At 37.4% G+C, this 20,533-nt stretch overlaps 1 protein-coding gene across 1 annotated transcript in view; it reads right to left on the reverse strand.

Moving 5' to 3' along the window:
* LOC141299043 (uncharacterized) overlaps window positions 1-5,986 on the reverse strand; it is a 10,166-nt gene extending 4,180 nt beyond the window's left edge. Inside the window, exons 1-2 of the mRNA XM_073829316.1 lie at window positions 5,677-5,986; window positions 7-870 (exon numbers count right to left, since the gene is read on the reverse strand). Of these exons, the coding sequence (XP_073685417.1) occupies window positions 7-870; window positions 5,677-5,920 (1,108 nt within the window). The 5' untranslated portion in view covers window positions 5,921-5,986. The remainder of the gene's footprint in view (window positions 1-6; window positions 871-5,676) is intronic.
* Window positions 5,987-20,533: the final 14,547 nt, after the last annotated feature.

The raw sequence follows: 20,533 nt of genomic DNA on the forward strand, positions 1-20,533 counted from the left end.
TGAAACTCTTTCCACACTGTTGGCAGGTGAAAGGCTTCCCTCTTGTGTGAATTCTCATATGGAATTTAAGGTTTTTATTTGCAGTGAAACTCTTTCCACACTGTTGGCAGATGAAAGGCTTCTCTCCAGTATGAATTTTCATGTGTACTTCAAGGTTTCCTTTTTGAATGAAACTCTTTCCACACTGTTGGCAGGTGAAAGGCTTCTCTCCTGTGTGAACTGTCATGTGCCTGTTAAGTGCTCCCTTTCGAGTGAAACTCTTTCCACACTGTTGGCAGATGAAAGGCTTCTCTCCAGTGTGAATTTTCATGTGGAGTTCAAGGTTACCTTTTTGAATGAAACTCTTTCCACACTGTTGGCAGGTGAAAGGCTTCTCTCCTGTGTGAACTCTCGTGTGCCTTTTAAGGGTTCCCTTTCGAGTGAAACTCTTTCCACACTGTTGGCAGATGAAAGGCTTTTCTCCAGTGTGAATTTTCATGTGAAGTTCAAGGTTTCCTTTTTGAACAAAACTCTTTCCACACTGTTGGCAGGTGAAAGGCTTCCCTCTTGTGTGAATTCTCATATGGAATTTAAGTTTTTTATTTGCACTGAAACTCTTTCCACACTGTTGGCAGATAAAAGGCTTCTCTCCAGTGTGAGTTTCCTTGTGGACTGTAAATTCTCCTTGTTCACTGAAACTCTTTCCACACTGAAAGCAAGTGAAAAAAACCATAGTTTTTGTCTTTGGAGCTCTTTTTTGTGTAGAAGTATTTTCTGACTGTAAGGAACAAAATGATTTTTCTCCAGTTATGAAATCATGGAGATTCTCATACTGATCTTTCTCTTCAGTTCCAATCAGTACTTCCCTCTCCTCTTTCAGTGCTGTTGGGCCTAAGGTGGGAAAACAAGGAAATAAAAGTTAATGCCACAAAGCAGGTAACACCAAAACATAGTATGTATGCTAGATCTCATATCATGGCGTCCAAACCTGATCATTGTCGCCTGGTCTCCTATAGAGTTTAAGCTGGCTGCTATACAATTTATTCAATCTAATTGTTAAGGAAACCTAGATACAGACTGATCTCAATCTCCTAGGGGATCAAATGCAACAAATGTAAGAGAGACCAAACTAAAAAAAATAGTAAAAAGTACAAACTCCCCACTCAACCTTCAGATGAAACATTCATAGTCCCTCAGTCTCTTTGTGTCTTCTTAATATTAACATTATGTTTGGTTGTGTGTTCCTTTGAATCCAGCTTTTGGAGTTAATAAGTACATTGTTTGATTTATTCTGGACTCCTCGAGTTTCAATCTGGCACTTCACAACCAGCAACCCTCACAGAAGAAGACACCGAAACAATGACTGCTGAGGAACGGCTGTGGAGAATGTGGCAGGGCGGTCAGAGGTTGGAACGGTATGTGGCGGATTTTATTGAGCTGTACCATCAGGTGAACTGGCCCGACGCCTCACGCCTAAATATTCAATTTGTTGCGATCTCCCTGTTCACGATTTCCCTTTGATTGAATTGATCAACATCATTCTTAACTTAATCGGCTCTAACTTCGAGATCGAACAAATAGAGGATGATAGTCAGTCCCCCCCCCAAAGCCAAGAACCTCCACTTACCGCACCGACAGCTCAGACTGCCTGCCACGCCCCGAACACCCCAACATCATCCAAAGCTCCATTGCCAACCTCACCCCAGTACCGCCAGCTGCTCACAAGATGGCCACCACCTCAAAGTCTGCACCCAAGATGGCGGTCGCACCTGAGTTTCCGGCCAAGATGGCAGCCTCAACAGAGTACACGGACAAGCTCCCGAGCTCCCTCCAGAACTACCTCCCGAGCTCCCTCCAGTGTTCGCTCCTCCAGAGCCCGCTTTGCTAGAAGGCCCTTCTGAGCCACTAAATTCCCCCAAGAAATTTTTAATGGAGGGGGGCATAGGTTTACAGGAGGCTGACCCACCATGGCCTCCTGAACTGTCTATTCTGCCATGGCCTCCTGATCTCTCCGATCCGCCATGGCCTCCAGAACTGTCTGTCCAGCCATGGCCTCCTGAACTCCCTGATCCGCCATGGCCTCCATAACTGTCTGTCCAGCCATGGCCTTCTGAACTCCCAGATCTGCCATGGTCTCATGAACCGTTTGCCCGGCCATGGCCTCCTGAACTCCCAGATCCGCCATGGTCTAATGAACCGTTTCCCCGGCCATGGCCTCCTGAACTCCCAGATCTGCCATGGCCTCATGAACCGTTTGCCCGGCCATGGCCTCCAGAAAAAACCCAGATCCGCCATGGTCTCATGAACTGTTTTGCCCGGCCATGGCCTCCTGAACTCCCAGATCCGCCATGGTCTCATGAACCGTTTGCCTGGCCATGGCCTACTGAACTCCCCGATCTGCCATGGTCTCATGAAATGGCTGCCCGGCCATGGCCTCCTGAACTCCCCCATCTGCCATAGCCTTCTGAACTGGCTGCCCGGCCATGGCCTCCTGAACTCCCTGATCCGCCATGGCCTCATGAAATGGCTGCCCGGCCATGGCCTCCTGAACTCCCAGATCCGCCATAGCTCCCTGATCCGCCCTCGAGGCTTTCTCAGACTACCACGTTCCTGTCCCATAGCAGCCTCCAGGACGCCCACCCTCTCTCCCCGGTAGTATTGTTGACCAACCGGGAGGGGGGTGTAATGTTACATGTATCCTTGTCTACCCTGTCTTTGCACTGTTTCTGATTTGGTTTCTCCCATTGTCTCCCCCTGTCATTCTGTTAACTTTGCATTCTCCCATAGCCCTTCTGTGTTGATTTGATTATCGTCTTCACCTGGGGCCTCATGTACAAAGACTTGCGTTGAATTCATACTAAAACATAGCGTATGGACAAAGCTGTAAATGTGCGTACGCAGTAAAAAAATCAGATGTATGAAACACTGCGTACGCGGAATTCCACGCATATCTCTTTGTACATCTGAATTAACGTGAAATTGAGCGCACATGCACGAGCGCAAAACCCCTCCCTGCCTCCTCCCCCGTATTAATATGGTAATGACTCCACTTTGGCAAAACCAAACGAAAAAGCAAGCAAGAGAAACTTAACAGAATGTGATTTGAAGGTGCTCCTCACCGGTAGACCGGAGAAAAACTGTTATTTTGCAAGTTTGTAAAAAAAAAAAAAAATAGTGGGAGAGTTTAGCTGACGCGGTTAACGCAGTGGGGTTTGAACATCGCACTGTGAACGAATTAAAAAAGAAATGGTCCGATGTAAAGGTGCGGGTGGAGAACATCGGCGACTTAGCCTACGTTTCAGCGCATCAGTCAGAGTCATAGAGCGCAAGCAGATGAACATCGTTGTCTTGTAACGGTAAAATATCTTGTTTGAATAAGTGCAACGTTGTCTTTATGAAATAAACAATAGTAGGCCTATGTCTATAAAGGTTCATATAATGCCTCACCACTCGGTGTGATGTTGACATAATGTGATTTAGTTTGACACAAAGCAACCGAGTGATCCTTGTCAGCTAGGTAAAATATTTTATAAGAAATTTCTATTTTGATTTTATGGTTATCTGCTGAATTTGCTGATGCTTGTAAATTACATGATGTAATTTATTAACATTTCATCATATTATATAGCCTATATAGCCATTGAGAGGGACATCCCAGTGGATCGCAGTGTTGTTTGAATTAGTTTACATAAGATATATATATATATATATATATATATATATTTAAGATATTTACATACCCTCTATATGTATATTATCTGTATAAAAGTTATTAATACTAATTAAATATAAAATAAGAATATTATTGTGTGTGTTTTTTGGTGGTGGAGGGGTTGGGGGGGTGCCCTTTTTTTCAGTTTCAGCACATGCCCCTCAAAAGGTCTGTGCACGGCTCTGGTGCCACCGGCATTTCAGCTGCCCAATCGCCCACTCTACAAGTGCGAGAATGGGCATCATTGTATCTGCGCTCTTGGTCAGTTTGTGGGTTGTTGAGGGGGGTTAACAGCCACGTCTTTAATGGATAACCGCGGTCTCCTGATATGCAGTTAAATAATTACGCTCAATAAAATAAAATAATGTAAAACTTAGCTGTTTCCGATTCACGTATCCAAATTGTTCTTCAGATGGCGCCTTTATAGCAATGTCCGTGCAGTCGATCGCTTGCGCTTACATTAGGATAACCGGTGATCGCTGCAAATTGCGCTTTGTTTGGCTGGTCAACTGCATGGTATGGAAATCTTATATACCTGCTAGACATGCGGATGATCCCGTCCCATACAGCTGGCATTGCACGGCTCTAACCCCGAGCGATCTGCCAGTTCCCTTTGGAAAGAACAATTTGCCAGGAAACGAAGCGTTATCAGCACCTGTAAGGGAACGGGTAATGCGTGGCTCCTCGCTGTCTCCAAATTTGGACCCAACTCAGCAAAGAGCTCCAAGAGGATAGCTCTTGGAAATCTGAAGCAGTTTATAAGCCAGTCATCATCGTGGGCCAGAAAATCACTGTGATCCCTAAAAACGCATTCCCTTCGGATTTGGCCATTGACAATGTCCTCCAATAAGGCCAACACTGCCATTGCCATAGACTAAGGGATGTATACATTTGCAAATGCTTTTATATGTTCTAAATCACATAATTGGTAGAAAAATATTGTCTCAATTAACCCATTTTATCAATTATAAATTAATAACAATGTTTTCCACATGTGTTGGTGCGATACTTTGTAGTGTGCAATTTAAAATAATTGCCTCTAGGAGTCGCCAAGGGAAATAAAACAAACACACGCACAAAAAATACACGTACGCCAGACATGGAGTTGGCGTGGATCAACGCACATTCTCACGTTAATTTCATCGTTAGTAAATCCAAACGTGAGCGTGAAATCTGGCGTACGCAAAGTTCTTGTGCGTAGATACATGAGGCCCCAGGTCTTGTAATTAGTCACTCTATATAAGTTGTTTGATCCATAGTTTCTTTGTTGTCGTCTTTTATGTTTAGATCCCGCTTTTGAGTTAATAAAATACTTTGTTTGATTTATTCCGGACTCCTCGAGTTTCACTCTGGCTCTTCAAAACCAGCTACTCTAACACTTACTAGAAAAACTGCATGAAAAAGTGTAATCTGTTTCATAGTCTCAGTGAGGTTTTATGAGTTTTCAAGTATGTGCAGTAAGGTGATTAATGTTTTCTGACATTTCAGTGTGGATGGAAAATGCCTGAAAACGATAGTGTGGATAGAGAAAATAAAAAAGGCTGTTTTCAATTGTATGCAGATTCATTTAGGTGTAGCCAAAGTGTTTACTTGTTTATTTGCTTACCAAATACTTTAAATTAACAAATGTAGAAATCAAGCAGTAGCTAAACATGATTACTCACATTTCAAGGTTTGATTTGTTAGAAATGCTAGAAATCAATGGTTTTAATATTAGAAGCAGATACTAGGTTTAATGTTACAGAAGAAAAAATATATAATTTTGGTTTAGGCTAATTCCATTTTATTATTACAACTTAAATGCATGAGGTCATAATTACAAATGGCCAATGTGCAAGCAAGATCTTCTCAGCTGCAATTGAAGGCAGCATTAGTATGTGTTCTCAACACTTGTCAAATGTCAAAACATTTCTACACTTGTGTGACATTATTCATAAATATCATTCATTTCTGTAATGACTTCAGGTTTGAGAAGAAAAACCAACCTGTTTGTTCCTTGGCATCTTCATATTTGACTCTAAATGCTTCTTCAATCGTCAAGTCTTCATTCTCCTCTTTAATAAACGCCATATTTGTTTGGTCTTCAGTATCTTCATGTTTGACTCTAAATGCTTCTTCACTCTCATCTTTAATAAACTCCATCTTTGTTTGTTCCTCAGTATCTTCATGTTTGACTCTGAATGTTTCTTCAATCTTCATGTCTTCACTCTCCTCTTTAATAAACACCATCTTTATAATAGTGTTACATGGATCTCTGTTGCTTCTCCAGGAGTTTTTCTGTGTGTTTGAACACTTTGTCCTGTTTAATATGAGAATAATTAATAGAAAGAAAAATCAATGCAAACTCATCTCTGGGTGCGTCTCAATCAGCTGCTAGTTCAGTAGTCAGTGCACTAGTAAGACAGTCAGAGAGTTAATAGACTTGTATGTTAAATGTATAAAATATATACAAATTACACAGATCGTTCATATTTAGATAGATATTTTGATTTATGGTGATTCTTAGACTATGGGCACTTTTATGTACTTTGGTCGTATTTTAAAAATACAAATAATTTTGGACAAATTCCTCTTTCTTGTCAAGCTATCAATAAAACCAACTTAAAATAATTTTTACTACCTTTTTATTATGATTTTTTAAATAAATTTCAACCTTCTTATAGGTGTCAAAATCAGTGTTTACTCGTTGTCACACACCCAGACTTTTAAACTTCAACAATGAAAATACAGTTTAATCTTAGACCAGACTTATCTGGTAACTATTAAGCACTAGTAAAATAATTAAAATACATTATAGTATTTAATGTGAGACCTCTATCAATATTACTTTTTATACAAAATATAGCTGTCTCACAGTATTGGTGTCATTTCCACCACAACACTGTAATGCATCTTTAAAAAGTTTGTGTCAAAGTTTTTTCAGGTGTTTTCTATGGAAAGTTGAGTGACATCAGGGAATTTACATTTCATCAACAACAAATGAAGAAAAATCAAAGTAAATATTGCTTGATCAGCGAATATATTTATTCTATGTCATTTCCACCACATGATGTACTGTCAATAGTGTTATTAAAAAGCTAAAGTTTTTAGGTTAAATAAGAGTATTTTGCATACACGAAATGCTAAGTAATAATTCAAAGCCAATCAGTGAAGCTATATCTTCAATTTTTTTCACAAAAAACTACAGCAATGTAATTTCCACCAAACTGCTCTTTGTGGTGGAAATGACATTAATGGTTACAAAGTACAATTTACATGGATTGCAGGAATAGATTTGCATGACTGTTAATATTTCAATCCAGAAACAGTCATGGTCCAGCACTGGGATGAAGTTTCCCTACATTTACATTCATTTCTGGTCATTTTCGCAACACGCTGTCATTTCCACCACATACACTTTTTTTTATATATTTTAAAAGTTCTCATCACATATTATAAAATGTTTCCACAATTTATGAGTTCATGTTCTACTTAATATAAAAGCTAAAGTTATTCTATTTTAAAATTTCCTCTTACAGATCATAAAACTAGACATTTAAACTTGACTTTTGAACATTTTTTCCCACAAGGCTAAAAGTGCCCCTAGTTGAAGAAACACCCTTATATTTTGTATTCAATTATTTGTACATCATATCTAATATAATACACTCTCATGAAAATATCTACTGTTGTGAATTCACTCGTTTGTGTTTGTTGTTTGTAGTCCGCGTGTCGCTGAATCGATTTGATTCAAATGATTCGGATTCTCAGTTTCTCTCATCACTTCTTATCATCACACGATTGATTCATGATATAGAGAGCGAAACAGAAGTAACATTCTCAGTTACTAAAGACAAACGCTTTAACTAACACTAAATAAAGCATTACATTTATTTTCCATAGCTTGTAAAAACGCTTTAATTGACATAACAGTATGCACTGGTTTAAAAGCTTTAAAAGCACAAACCTTTCTTCATGTGACTCACAACAGATGAGGAGCGCGGCGCATCTTTATGACGTCACATCATCAGAACAAAATAAAAGTCCCATTGGTGCACTGCTCTCTAGAATCACAAACACATTATAGAAATGTTGTATATAGAATATAATTTCGTACCCTTATGATGATGCTTTTATAAAGTTATTAGCATTGTAGCATTAATGTTATTCTCTAATTTTTATGTACATTTATAACAAAGGAGGTGCGATGGCAAATTTGGTCTATCACTCTTTTGACTATTGTAATAAAGCTCTTGATATTTTGTTTGTTTGTGTATTTATTATTCTTTTGGAAAGTTACTGAAACACTGTCAGGGATTTTATTTTTATTGAGGCAAATGAGGACACAAAAATATATGTGTCAGTTTCTATTTAACGCTACAAAGGTTTATTTATTGTGAATGTTAATGAAATATGATTTACATTTCTCCAGATTATCTTTTTTTAAATGTGCATATAATCAGTGCTAAAATATGATTATAATACAAACAAGTTACATAATAAGATCTCAATTTTCAGCTGGAAATGTATTTACAAATAAAAGTCATTGATAACAGATCCACACTGAAAATGAACTGTCTTCTGTAAATATTAGAAATAAAGGATAATATGGTCTGTATTTGATCTTATTTATTTCAGTGGTAATGTTCTTTTATTCAGTGTAAAGGAATATGATTCATTGATTTTTATCTTTTTAGTTTGGTTAATTGGCACAAGCATGCAAACACATTCTGCTGTTACTCAATATCTTATTTTACCGACAGTGAAAAGTTCATAGAATAAAAAAACAATATACAGTTTATTAGAAACTTTAACTAGAAGTACATCTATCAGAAAAACAATAAAGTATGTTATGTTGTATTAGTGTCATGATTTTAGTGAAGTTAAACATTTACCTTTAATACACCTGCAGGAAAATGAAGATCAGGAGACTTGTTTGAGCTGGTCCTGTGTGTCGCTGTGGTCATCCAGACTGACTAAAACACTCAATGACTGGAGTTTTATTCAGATTTCAGGAGGTCGTTCTTACAGATGAAGACAAAGCTCTCAGGTCACAAGCTTAAACACAGTATTCAAGGGATGGGATCAGTTCTATTCAATTTTTCAAATCATCTTAAATGTTCTTAAATTATCTGTTTTTATTGTTGTTCTTAAATCTGTTGTGTGATTATTATTTTAAATTTTTATGACTATGATTTTTATGCTATTGTGATTTTAACTCCTCTTATGTACAGCACTTTGAATTACCATTGTGTATGAAATGTGCTATATAAATAAACTTGCCTTGCCTTGCCTTGCCTATACTGTACTCTAACTATAGCACTCATGATCACAGAGATCAGGGAAAGACATTCACACACAACTCAAGTGTTCATTAGCATTAACATTCACAACAGTTAAAGAGGCAGAAACATAGAGAGCATCACAGATAAAAGATAATCCCACTTCACATTTGTATTCACACACACCTAAAGCAAAAGAGATTCATTTAGAATTTAACATTTATCTTTCTGCTGAATTTAGTAGGCTATAATTTCATTTCAACCAATATAATTGTGTGTTTTGCAGTAATGATTGTCAAGAATATGGACTGTCCTTGTGTTTGTTTTTGTTCCCATGTGCTCCTTGTCCTTGTTTTCCCTGGTGTACTCTAATGCCCATATTTGGTTTTCCTGTTCCTGTTTCCATTGATCTTCACTTCTGCCTTCAAATTTGTTTGGTTTGCTTGGCCTGTAACACTTTTGTTCAAAAAGCCACTCTTTTGGTATGAGAATATCTGTGCTTTGTCTTGAAATTCTATCAATGCGTAACACTGCTTCACTTCATCCATTATTGCCTTTGAAAAAAAAGGCTTCTTTAATAACAATAAACTATCTTATTTTATGTTTTTCTTTAAGATCTCTTATGTGTGTATTAGTGATGGGAAATTTTACTGACTCAGATCTTTGAATCTCATTCATCAAAATGAACTCATCTTTTTTCAGGCATTTTGTTCATTTCGTTCACTTCAGTAGAATATAATTCAAATGTTAACAGCCAAATCCCACAACACATCTACTCATGCGACACTTCGAATAAGACTTAATGCAATAAAACAATAATGCAACCAATGCCAAATTATGAGAAGCAGAAATTATTAGTTTTTTACGATCGCTAAAGTTTTCAGCTATCAAACTAAACTCTGACACTAATTTTCGACTTACAATAACACACTAACACAATACACTATATCTACCAAAACACTGCAAACATCTCACATCAAACGTCTCAAAATCGAATTATTATTCTAAAACACTAACACATGTTCTCTTCCAACTGGAACATTCAGTCAATCATAGACTTATATTATAAGAACACTAACATCAAATGGAATTACAGGAACTTTGTTATTTTAGGTGTGAAGCCTGACCTTATGTAGACAGTATATTTGTCACACCCCTCTCATTATGTCAGTTTTGGTTTAGTCCTTGTATTATGCCTGTCATTAGGTGCGTTCGACTTCATGCAGCGCTGCGCAGACCGATCGGCGGCTGACTTGAAGTAGTGCATGCCGGTTAGAAATTTTGTCCGACTTGAACCGGCGCCAACACCACGTGACGTTCACGTGTGGCATCAAAGTAACGCGAGAGCGTTTCGAGAACAGCCGGCTTGCTCAGCCAGCGCAACATTTAGACGGTGGGCCGAGGGTCCGTATCTGCTTTACTTTTCGAAATGGATGATCCCCATGGAGGGAGAACCTGGATTTGTAAAGTTGGGACAGTTGTTTTATTCTAAACGATATGAAAAGTGTTGCCACTCCCATTTATTGCACATTTTCCACAAAATCATAATTCGCGACCCGTAAATATGCAGGCAAACGCGATTGCCTACTATATCAGTTGAGCCAATAGCGCGGCAAGATATTGACACGGGATTATTATTAACCAATCAGATGTAGTTTATTTCGAACAGCTGTTACACGAATGATTTAGCTATCAGACACGAGCAGCAGCAGCAGCGCATTGATCATCGTCAAGGACATTCTTTGTGTGATTGGAAGTATTCATTTAATTAGAATATGATATCTATATAAAATGTTTGTTTTGTACACTGTGTTGTTCAAACGTGTGTAAGCGTCTCGTTAGTTTCGTTTTAGTAGGGTAACGTTTCAGTTGGCGAACTAGTAGTAGCCATAGCCGTTGTAGAATATCATATTTAATATCTATTTAATATTTACTATCATATTTTCGGGCTAGGCCTTTTCAAGCCAATGTAAAAGTTTGCCAACAAATTTTGTGTAGTTTTTTGTACTAATCTTATATTGTTACTGCAACTACACTGCACATATCTGTATATGTTGTTCATACTGTATATCTATTTTGCTCTTATATATAATATATTTAATTTATATTATTGTAAACCATACTATCTTAACTGTATACTACTGTCCATACTGCACTGTACAGTACAGGTCAAAAGTTTGGAAACATTACTATTTTTAATGTTTTTGAAAGAAGTCTCTTCTGCTTATCAAGCCTGCATATATTTGATCAAAAATACAGAAAAAACAGTAATAGTGTGAAATATTATTAGAATAGTTTTCTATTTGAATATACTTTAAAAAGTTATTTCTGTGATGCAAAGCTGAATTTTCAGCATCATTACTCCAGTCTTCAGTGTCACATGTGACATCCAGTCTATCACATGATCCTTTACAAAACATTATAATATTCTGATTTATTATGAGTGTTGGAAACAGTTCTGCTGCCTAATATATTTGATAAATAAAAGGTTAAAAAGAAACTGCATTTATTCAAAATAATAAATAAAAGAATTCTAATAATATAAATCTTTAGTATCACTTTTTATCAATTGAACACATCCTTGCTGAATAAAAGTATTGATTTTATAGCAGCAGAACTGTTCCCAACTTTGATAATGAATCATATTAGAATGATTTCTAAATGATCATGTGATAATAATCCTAAAAATTCAGCTTTAAATCACAGAAATAATTTAAAGTATAATAAATTGAAAATCAATCATTTTAAATTGTAATATTAATAATATATAACAATGTTACATTTTTTCTGTATTTTTTTTTACAAATAAATGCAGGCTTGATGAGCAGAAGAAACTTCTTTCAAAAACATTAAAAATAGTTATGTTTCCAAACTTTAGACCTGTACTGTATGTCTAATACTGCACCACCTGTCTATACAATATAATACCAACCTTCCTTTGCAGTTTCTTCAACTAATACTGCCTTCTCTCTTCTCCTTTGTGCTCGTTTTATCTTCGTGATATTTGTGAAATGGCTGTAGCACTCCCTGTGGTAGCCAGTGTTAGCTGGTTTGACTAACTGGTTTGTAGGTTCATGGCTTTGTAACTTGTACGCCTGTACTGCCTCTTCTGCAATGATACCTTCTCTGCCCTCAAGGTCTTTCCACAGAAACACTGATTTAATACATTTCTCCCAACTTATGTCTGTGAAGGGAATGGTGGGTCCACCACTTCCCTCAAATATATGCATACAGCACTTCATGTTTTGCCATTTCTTCCAAGTAAACATGGGCGGGAAAAAGAGCATTGTCTGTCTCGTTTTCAAGCAATACCATTGTCAAATGTGTTAAATCAGAAGGATGTATTTATTAAAGATTACAAAGAAATGACAGGACCTCGTATGACAAAAGGTGATTACATAAAATAAAAACAGTACAAATGGATAACGTTGGTAACACTTTACAATACGTGTGCACACATGTGCATTAATTTATGTTTAATTAATGCACTGATAATCACAAGTTAATGAAGAACTAAACAATTTATTAATGATTACTACATCAGTAACTAATGAACATTCTATATGATTCATAGATTAAGTAATAAATAAATTGTTATTAATTAAGTGTGTCATAATGTATTAATTCCCTAATAACCAATTTTATTAACTAATAGTGTAAATTCATGTGTTAATTAGCAAAATGGGTTCAAGTCATGCATTTAAACTTCCAGTTGTCTGCTTTAATTAATCATTAGCTATAACTATATTACTTAACAATTAGTTAATATTTTTGTGCCCCAGTAAGTAAAGTCATAACATAATGATATCTTTGCAAATCATTAGCTAATGATTAATTAAAGCAGACAACTGGAAGTTTAAATGCATGGCTTCAACACATTAAGGCGCATAACTGACTAATTCTATATCATAACCACAATGACATATTACTTAACAATTAGCTAATAGTTTTGTGCCTAAATAAGTAAAGTCATAACATAATGATATCTCTGCAAATCATTAGCTAATGAGTAATTAAAGCAGACAACTGGAAGTTGAAGTACATAGCTTTGACCACTGTAGTAACTAACACATGAATTTGCACTATTAGTTGATCAAATAAGTTATTAGGGAATTAATACATTATGGCACAATTAACTAATAACAATGTATTGATTACTTAATCTATGAATCATATATAATGTTCATTAGTTACTGATGTAGTAATCATTAATAAATTGTTTAGTTCTTCATTAACTTGTGATTATCTGTGCATTAATTAAACATGAATTAATGCTTATTTGTGCACACGTATTGTAAAGTGTTACCATAACGTTACCTCTACGTACTCATTTTGTGTCAAACTGAATATGTAGCAAAATTAGGTAAAATATTTCTCATCTTAAATAACACAATCTTAAATCCTGGGCGCGAAGCGCGCCAGTGTGTTCAGAAACGCGTCACCAACACCGACACTTTCCATGCACGCTATTGGATGAAGGCATCAAATACGTCATGCAGGTCGGACCCCGCACGTAGTTGCTTGCTCTATTCGCCGGGAAAATAACCTGGAGAAAGTTATCGATATTATAGTAATGGACAAAGTGTGTGAGTGGCAACTATTTTTATTTACTTTGTTGAAAAGCGTAGCGGTTACATATAAAAAACTGGGTTATCCCTCACCACAGATCGTTTGAAAACACGAAATCTCCACTCGGCCCACCGTCTAATTGTAAAATAATAATATTAACAGTATCACCTTTCTAAGAAACTTTATGATGTGTTGTTTATTTTTAAATGTTATTTTTTTATAATTTACAAAGCTATGGTGTGCTTTATGTTAGGAATACCTCAAAGTTTTATTTCGTCAAGTGTTTGTTTCAAAGTTCGGAAGATTTAATGTAGTTTTCTTTGCTGCAACTTGAGCACAGAGGCACACATTCTTGGTGATTCTTTCATGAAAAACAAATACATAGTTTTCCATCCACTGATTTTTAAGCACACCGTTTTCATTGCCATGTTTATCGGTACTTCATTTTGAAGTGATGAGCTCTAATGTACATTAAACACTGAAATGCCCCAGGATTCAAAGGTCTTGTTAAGGAAAGCCGGCATGTTTAAAATAAAAACCTTTATGGAGCTGTTTTAAAATGGTGATGTAGATGCACTTTTTAAAAATTACAGATTAAACCATAATAGATAAAACCTTCATAACAATAGAGGTATGCAGTTGTGGTTGTTTCTGGGAGGATTGAATATAGCTAGGAAAACAAATAACTAATAAAATTTAAGTTTGCTTATATCATTCTTGATTTAGAAGCTTTACTTTTTTATGTTAACAGTTAGTTGTACTTACTTTTGGCCTCTATGGTGGCTGAGATACTTGGTGATGCCATTTCTACTCCTAAAATAAAGATAAAAATTAAACCAACAATCAATTCAAATATATATAGTTTATATGAGAAAAAAATGAATGCATGTGCTCGCTATAAACTGTATGATTTTATGTAACAAATTAGCCTGCATGAACTAAAGAACATTTTCTGTCCCACACATTGTAGTACTAGTTAATTTTAAATAATGAAAATACAGCCTATATTCATACTTTAAAAAATAAATAAATAAATTATTAAGCAATTTTTCGATTATCCAGGAGTGACATGATACCAAGATGGTGACGGCCGAATCCCGCCCACTATAAGCTTCAAATTTGCTTTTCAGAACCTACGGGTGACTTCACGGACACAACGTACATATTTTTTACTGCAGTGTTGTGTACCAGTTTCATACCATTCAAGGTGAAGAGGAGATGGTTCACTCTGGCCGCTGCACTTCACCTGGCCCTCAGCACATATGTTTCCTATGTGTGTGGTCCATTATGAGCAGTGTTGCCACAGTTACTTTAAAATAGTAATCGAATTACTAACTACTGATTACTCCTTTCAAAAGTAACTTAATCACTTTACTGATTACGTTATTTTAAAAGTAAATATGTTAGATTACAACCCCCCCCCCCACCCCCCCACCAATTTACCATCCTCAGGAACCACTGCCAGGCTCTACAACCACATGCAGTGTTGTGCCATCTCCAACACCAAAATGTTTTTTCCTCTTGCAGTCTCGTTGTCAACATCACTTGGTCATGCAGTTGTTTCTACACTGAAATGTTTGCTAAGAATCAAAAACAGTTATATGTATTCATGAAACAATCTATTTATGAGCATAATAGCTTTGAAATGTTTTGTAACTACAAACAAGTACTTTTCAAAATCAAACTCAAATTAAAACACTCAATACGTTACATGCATTTCTTAGTTCAGTGTACTCTATAAAGTAGAACTTAAAATATTTATGTGAAGCATCTAATGTCAAAAACTGACCTACCACTGCTATGAACCTCCCACGGCCATATTTATGACCCAGTGCTCTCTCCAGTCAGGGAATGCTCCACCACAGCTACATCAATGTTAGTGGCAGAGTGTAGTACAAGACTATTGTATATCTCTATCTCTTGAAGAAGGAGCCTTTTGTCTTCTGGCATCTTCCTTCGAAGACAGTGGCGAAGCTTGCTCTTGTCTAGAAGGACAGGAGGTACAGGTGTAGAGGTTTGAGACAGCACTCTTCAATAAATATAAAAAAATATACTGCACCTAAAAAAAAAAAAATATTTGATGAACGTTAAAAAAGGTAATTGAAGTATGTAAAATTTACGGGAAACTCAAAGATCCATTCAGTAACATTTAGGGGACAACATACATTCCTGAAAATAAGAATGTGGTGCTTTAATTACTTTAGAATGGGCAGTTTCTTGTCTAAATATGGTCCCACAACAGACAAACAAACACTGGCTCTAGATAGGACCGCTCACTTTTTCTAGTCTGCCACAGTAGTTCTACTACAATTTGGAAAGGGAGAGGTGAGGGGAGTTGGCTGCAATCTACAACCTTCATCCTACAGACTGGACATTTAAAGCACAGAATTTAATGATTAATCTTAAGTTTCACTAAATTATGTGCTAGTTACATGTATTTCTGTTGGAGTATGGTGCCTCTAGTAGCTTGAATATATCAACCTATTATATTATATAGTTATACCATTCTGACGGTTAAGGGTCTGCTTCCTCTGCCTCACACTAAGGTAAAGCCCCTCAACTGACTGCTGAAGTCCTCTGTGTGTTTTGCCGTGAATGGCATGAGATGTATCTGGTGTCTGTGTAGAAGTAATAGTGACAGCAAATTCACTGTTAAAACAACACAGAACCGTTCAGAGTTTGAATTTTTATTTAAAAATTCATTGAACTTCCTGCAGGGAAACTGAAATACCCAACATAAATTTGGCAGAACATCTGATGGTGACATGTAGTTTGCTGTAATCCATAGATGATCAGCCTATTATCTTTAACTGCTCTTTAATATCAAACTGAAAATTTCTGATAGCAGTGGAAAATTATATTTGCTGTTTCTTTTAACTGGTTATGCTTACCGCCAGCTGCCCATTCCTTCACATCAGAAAGCCACTGTGACACCACTTCATCTGTGCAAAGTAACTCTGTTTTTAATTCAGCTAGCCTTGCAGTTTCCTCCTGGAGTCTCTGACAAGTCTGATAAACAGTGTTATACAATAATCAGAACTTTGTTCGATTAACAACAGCCCGAGTGCACACAACAAAAGGATTCACAAAACAATTAATAGGAGACTTACCTTCACATATCTTGTGGAAAGTGACTGATGTAGAGAGATACTTTTTTTGTGGTTCCACCCCATTGCATGCAATGTAGGCATTAGAGTGCGGATCGGGCCGCATTTTTCTGTCCGAGCCCGGCCCGAGTCCGACAGAGCAGTAACCGAACCCGACCCGAGCCCGACAAGCATTCAGATATTTATGTCCGAGCCCGATCCCAGCCCGACACAGTTAAAATCTCTTTTTTCACTCATACTAATGACACATGCACTTTTTTTGTGTGGAAAGCCCGCTTTTATTAAGCAACTGTAAAAAAAGCGTTCGGAAATGTCAACAGATGAGAGCGTCAGTGCACACTGGGCAAAAAGTGCCGTTATAACACGGGCGCACTATCACGCTGAGGTGACCGAGCCCGACCCGAACCCGAGCATCCTTTCTAAATATCTGTCCGAACCCGGCCCGACCCGTCGGGTTCCGTCGGGTACCGTCGGGCTCGGCTCGGATATCCATCCTCTAGTAGGCATGTCCACCCGTGCTGTTTAAAGCAGATAATGAGGTTATGATGCTTAATCTTAAAAAAAATATGCAAGAATATTGCAAACAATCTGATTACCTGCTTTGGACATATATTTGGTTGTCAGGGCACAACGTGAGAGGTAACTGTTTACTTGCTCCACCTCCTCACCGGCAGTTGTCCCTGCTCCTTCCTGGTTCCTACCACTCCACTTAATCTATTAGTAAATGGTGGAAGAAATTCACTTTAATTAAATCGGCACAATTTTCTTCAAACAATCTGTAAAAGAAAAGATTAAGCAAAAAAGCAGCATAGTATAGTGTGATGCTTCACTTTAATTTCACATTATTAATGTGCCTGTAAACAGTACAAATGTACATATGATGCAATGTTATACATACTTCACACTTAGTAGCATGGGCTCGAGCATGCATCACACTGAGGAACGGTTTCATTGTGGTCAGCTCCTGAAGAGCAGGAAGAACACTAGCAGCCTTCTCCAAGTATGGCCAATATTTGCAAGCCACATCCATTGCAAAGAACTGTGCCTTGGCTGGCATGAGCTCCTTCTGAAGATACAGAGGGTAGGCAAATATCTCCCCCCTGTACATATTAAGGGCTTTCAGAAGGAATCCGTGGCGACACACAGCAACCTCCATCCCCTCTTCATCCAATTAAGAAGCCCTCCTTGATGTCTCCCTCGCTGATGTCCACTGGGAGTCCCCACATGTGCCTTTACCCTGTGTCTATGACACACATAACAAACACAACAATCAAATATAAGCAATGGCGTTATAAAATATATAGCACTTATTCTCTCAAGTTGATTTTGGAGTAGTTGGTAGGCAGACGTAGTTGAAGTGGGAAGGAAATGATTGTCGGACTTATATAGCTTTATTTAAAACTTACATTTCTCACAGCTTTCTGAATGGTGTCAACAAATGTAGACACAGCACTGTCTTCAGCCACAAAGAGCCCTTCAAAAAAGCCAGGGTCATCACAGCTGAGAAAGAAAGAAAAATATGAAATCCATCCATTAAATGTATTAAGTAACTAAATAACTCAATAAAAAGACAGGAACAAAGACTACCTTGTCTCTCGGCGAAAGCGGTAGAGCTTTCTATTTCCATCTGCTGAAACAGCCAACATTTCCGGCGTGCAGGCTGGGCAGGTAAAAGGAGCACCACAGCAGAGCTGGTCTTCCTTAAATGAAGCATATGAAAACTCTAAGAAACTCCGCTGTAGTGCATCACCGTTGATTTGTCCAGTCTGGAAGATATATACAACAAAATAGTATATGTGACGATGTCTGCTTATGGAAAGAAATTTTATAATGTGAAAAAACAATTACACTTACTCTTCCTCCAATCTTAGTGCGATGCTCCAGCAGCTTTGCGAAGGCTTGTCTGGAGAATCCCGGAGAGATGACCTTGAGTTCCTGAAAGGTATAAAGTATGGAACTGGTGACAGAGGCTGGCCAATATCCACTCCTAAGAAGGTCCTTTAAGTCAGGAGTCCACTGATGCTGGCACGTTTGACATACATATAGTGGCTGATGTGAGTCAAAACGCCCTTGGAAGAAAAAAAGTAAATTGTAAAAATACATTTTACAACAGTTTGGTAATTCTGCACAGTGTGAATGGTTGAGGAACACTGCACAACTTCCTATAATCCCAGCACCCACACCAAACTTCTTAAATAGTAGTATCACCAAAGACAGTCTTACTATTGGGAAATGAGAGGATTTGTGTTACTTACTACTGAATAAAACGTAATGGTAAAGCATAACATTACAGCATTGATGTCATTGAATTTCTGTTTCTGAGTTGTGTGACACTTTATTGCCATTTGCGGACACCATAGGAATGAATAGGATGTTCTGAAAGCTGAATCCAAAAGTCAGTGACTTCTCTTAATTTTTTTTCAGTAGAAACTCTAAAAATAGTTCAATCCGAAACTATTGTTTAGTTTAAGACATGTTGAAGATTAGCTGATAGGCTGTCGTTTCAATAAATCATAAGCTATTTCCTCTAAAAAGCCTTTCGTTCAGCATATTGAAGCCCCTCCACCATTGACATCCATTTAAAAAAAATGGCGGCTGGTGTCCTTTCCTGCGCCACAGTGTTAGTTTTAGCCGTTACACTTTTTTGGCTAAAGGTTGCAGGCTTGCCTTCCGGTGGCTTTGGTATCACACATTGTTTACATTTGTCGAATTCACTAAATTCCAAACAGCTGTGTTGATTGGACTTCATGCTGGAAGGACACAAAGGATGTTACTGCTTTGTAACACCTAACTATTTTGGTTTGCGGAGGACAAAAATAAAAGATGTCTGTCTTTGTTATGGCTAATATGACAATACCATCTGCTATACTATACCATAGGTTTTGACTTGACTACAATTGTAAGCACAATGCCACAGCACACTAGTATGAAAAACATCAAATCAAAACAGAAATCTAAATAGTGAATGGTTTTTACAATTGATGGTAATTAATATTACTGGTTTGCCTGGTAAAATGGTGAAATTGGTGCCTTCACAGGAGCAGTCTGGCACCTTCACAGTCGGCAAAATGGAAGCTGGCAAAAAAAAAAATAGATTATTTGTAACTGGCTGCAGACACACATGAGGGCTTTCATGAGAGCATACTGTACCTTGCTCATGGATGCAATATCCATCTTCCCCTTTAATGACATACGAGGTTGGAGGAATGGCTTCAAAAAACCCATGGATGACACATTCCCTGTTGTGGAGTGGCTGTTTTTTGTGATGTCCCCACAGAACCACTCCTCGGGAAGACACTCTGTGCACCTAGGGAGAAGATCATTTTTTTCCCTAATATATTATTTCAGGTGTATAGCAAGCCTACCCTAAAGTTAAATAATTTTGAAAACCAACCTAATAACAGCAGGCTCATGGCAAAGCCAACACAATGGACGACCAACAGCCTCTTTTGCAATAAGGCATTTTAGGTGGTATGGTCTTGCTTCTTTCCAGCGATCTGAGGCTTTCTGCTGGCGAAAAGACCATGATGACGCAGAGCTTCTTGGAGGCTCAGCAGAAGGATAAGATGCCAAAATATCAGAGAGCCTCTCCATATTTTTTCTGTAAAGAAAATATCAATAAAAATCAAAAGGGACAATTTAGAGGAGGATCAATTAAAACCCCACTGATCAATATTTAGAATAAACACAATTTCATGATTCAGTATCAAACCAGCCTTAAACTTTACTAAATTGTGTTCTTAATCCATTTACTGCACTGTCAGTATTGTCTAAGCAGTTTTTTTCTCTAATTACACATGGATTTTAGATTCATCACTGTGATTTACCAAATTCCTCTTGAGGATTTACTTTTGCTGAGGGTACAGTAAGTGGAACCTCCACACTGGATGACAAGGAGCACTCAA

This window comes from Garra rufa, chromosome 23, assembly GCF_049309525.1.
Source record: "Garra rufa chromosome 23, GarRuf1.0, whole genome shotgun sequence".
Lineage (NCBI taxonomy): Eukaryota > Metazoa > Chordata > Actinopteri > Cypriniformes > Cyprinidae > Garra > Garra rufa.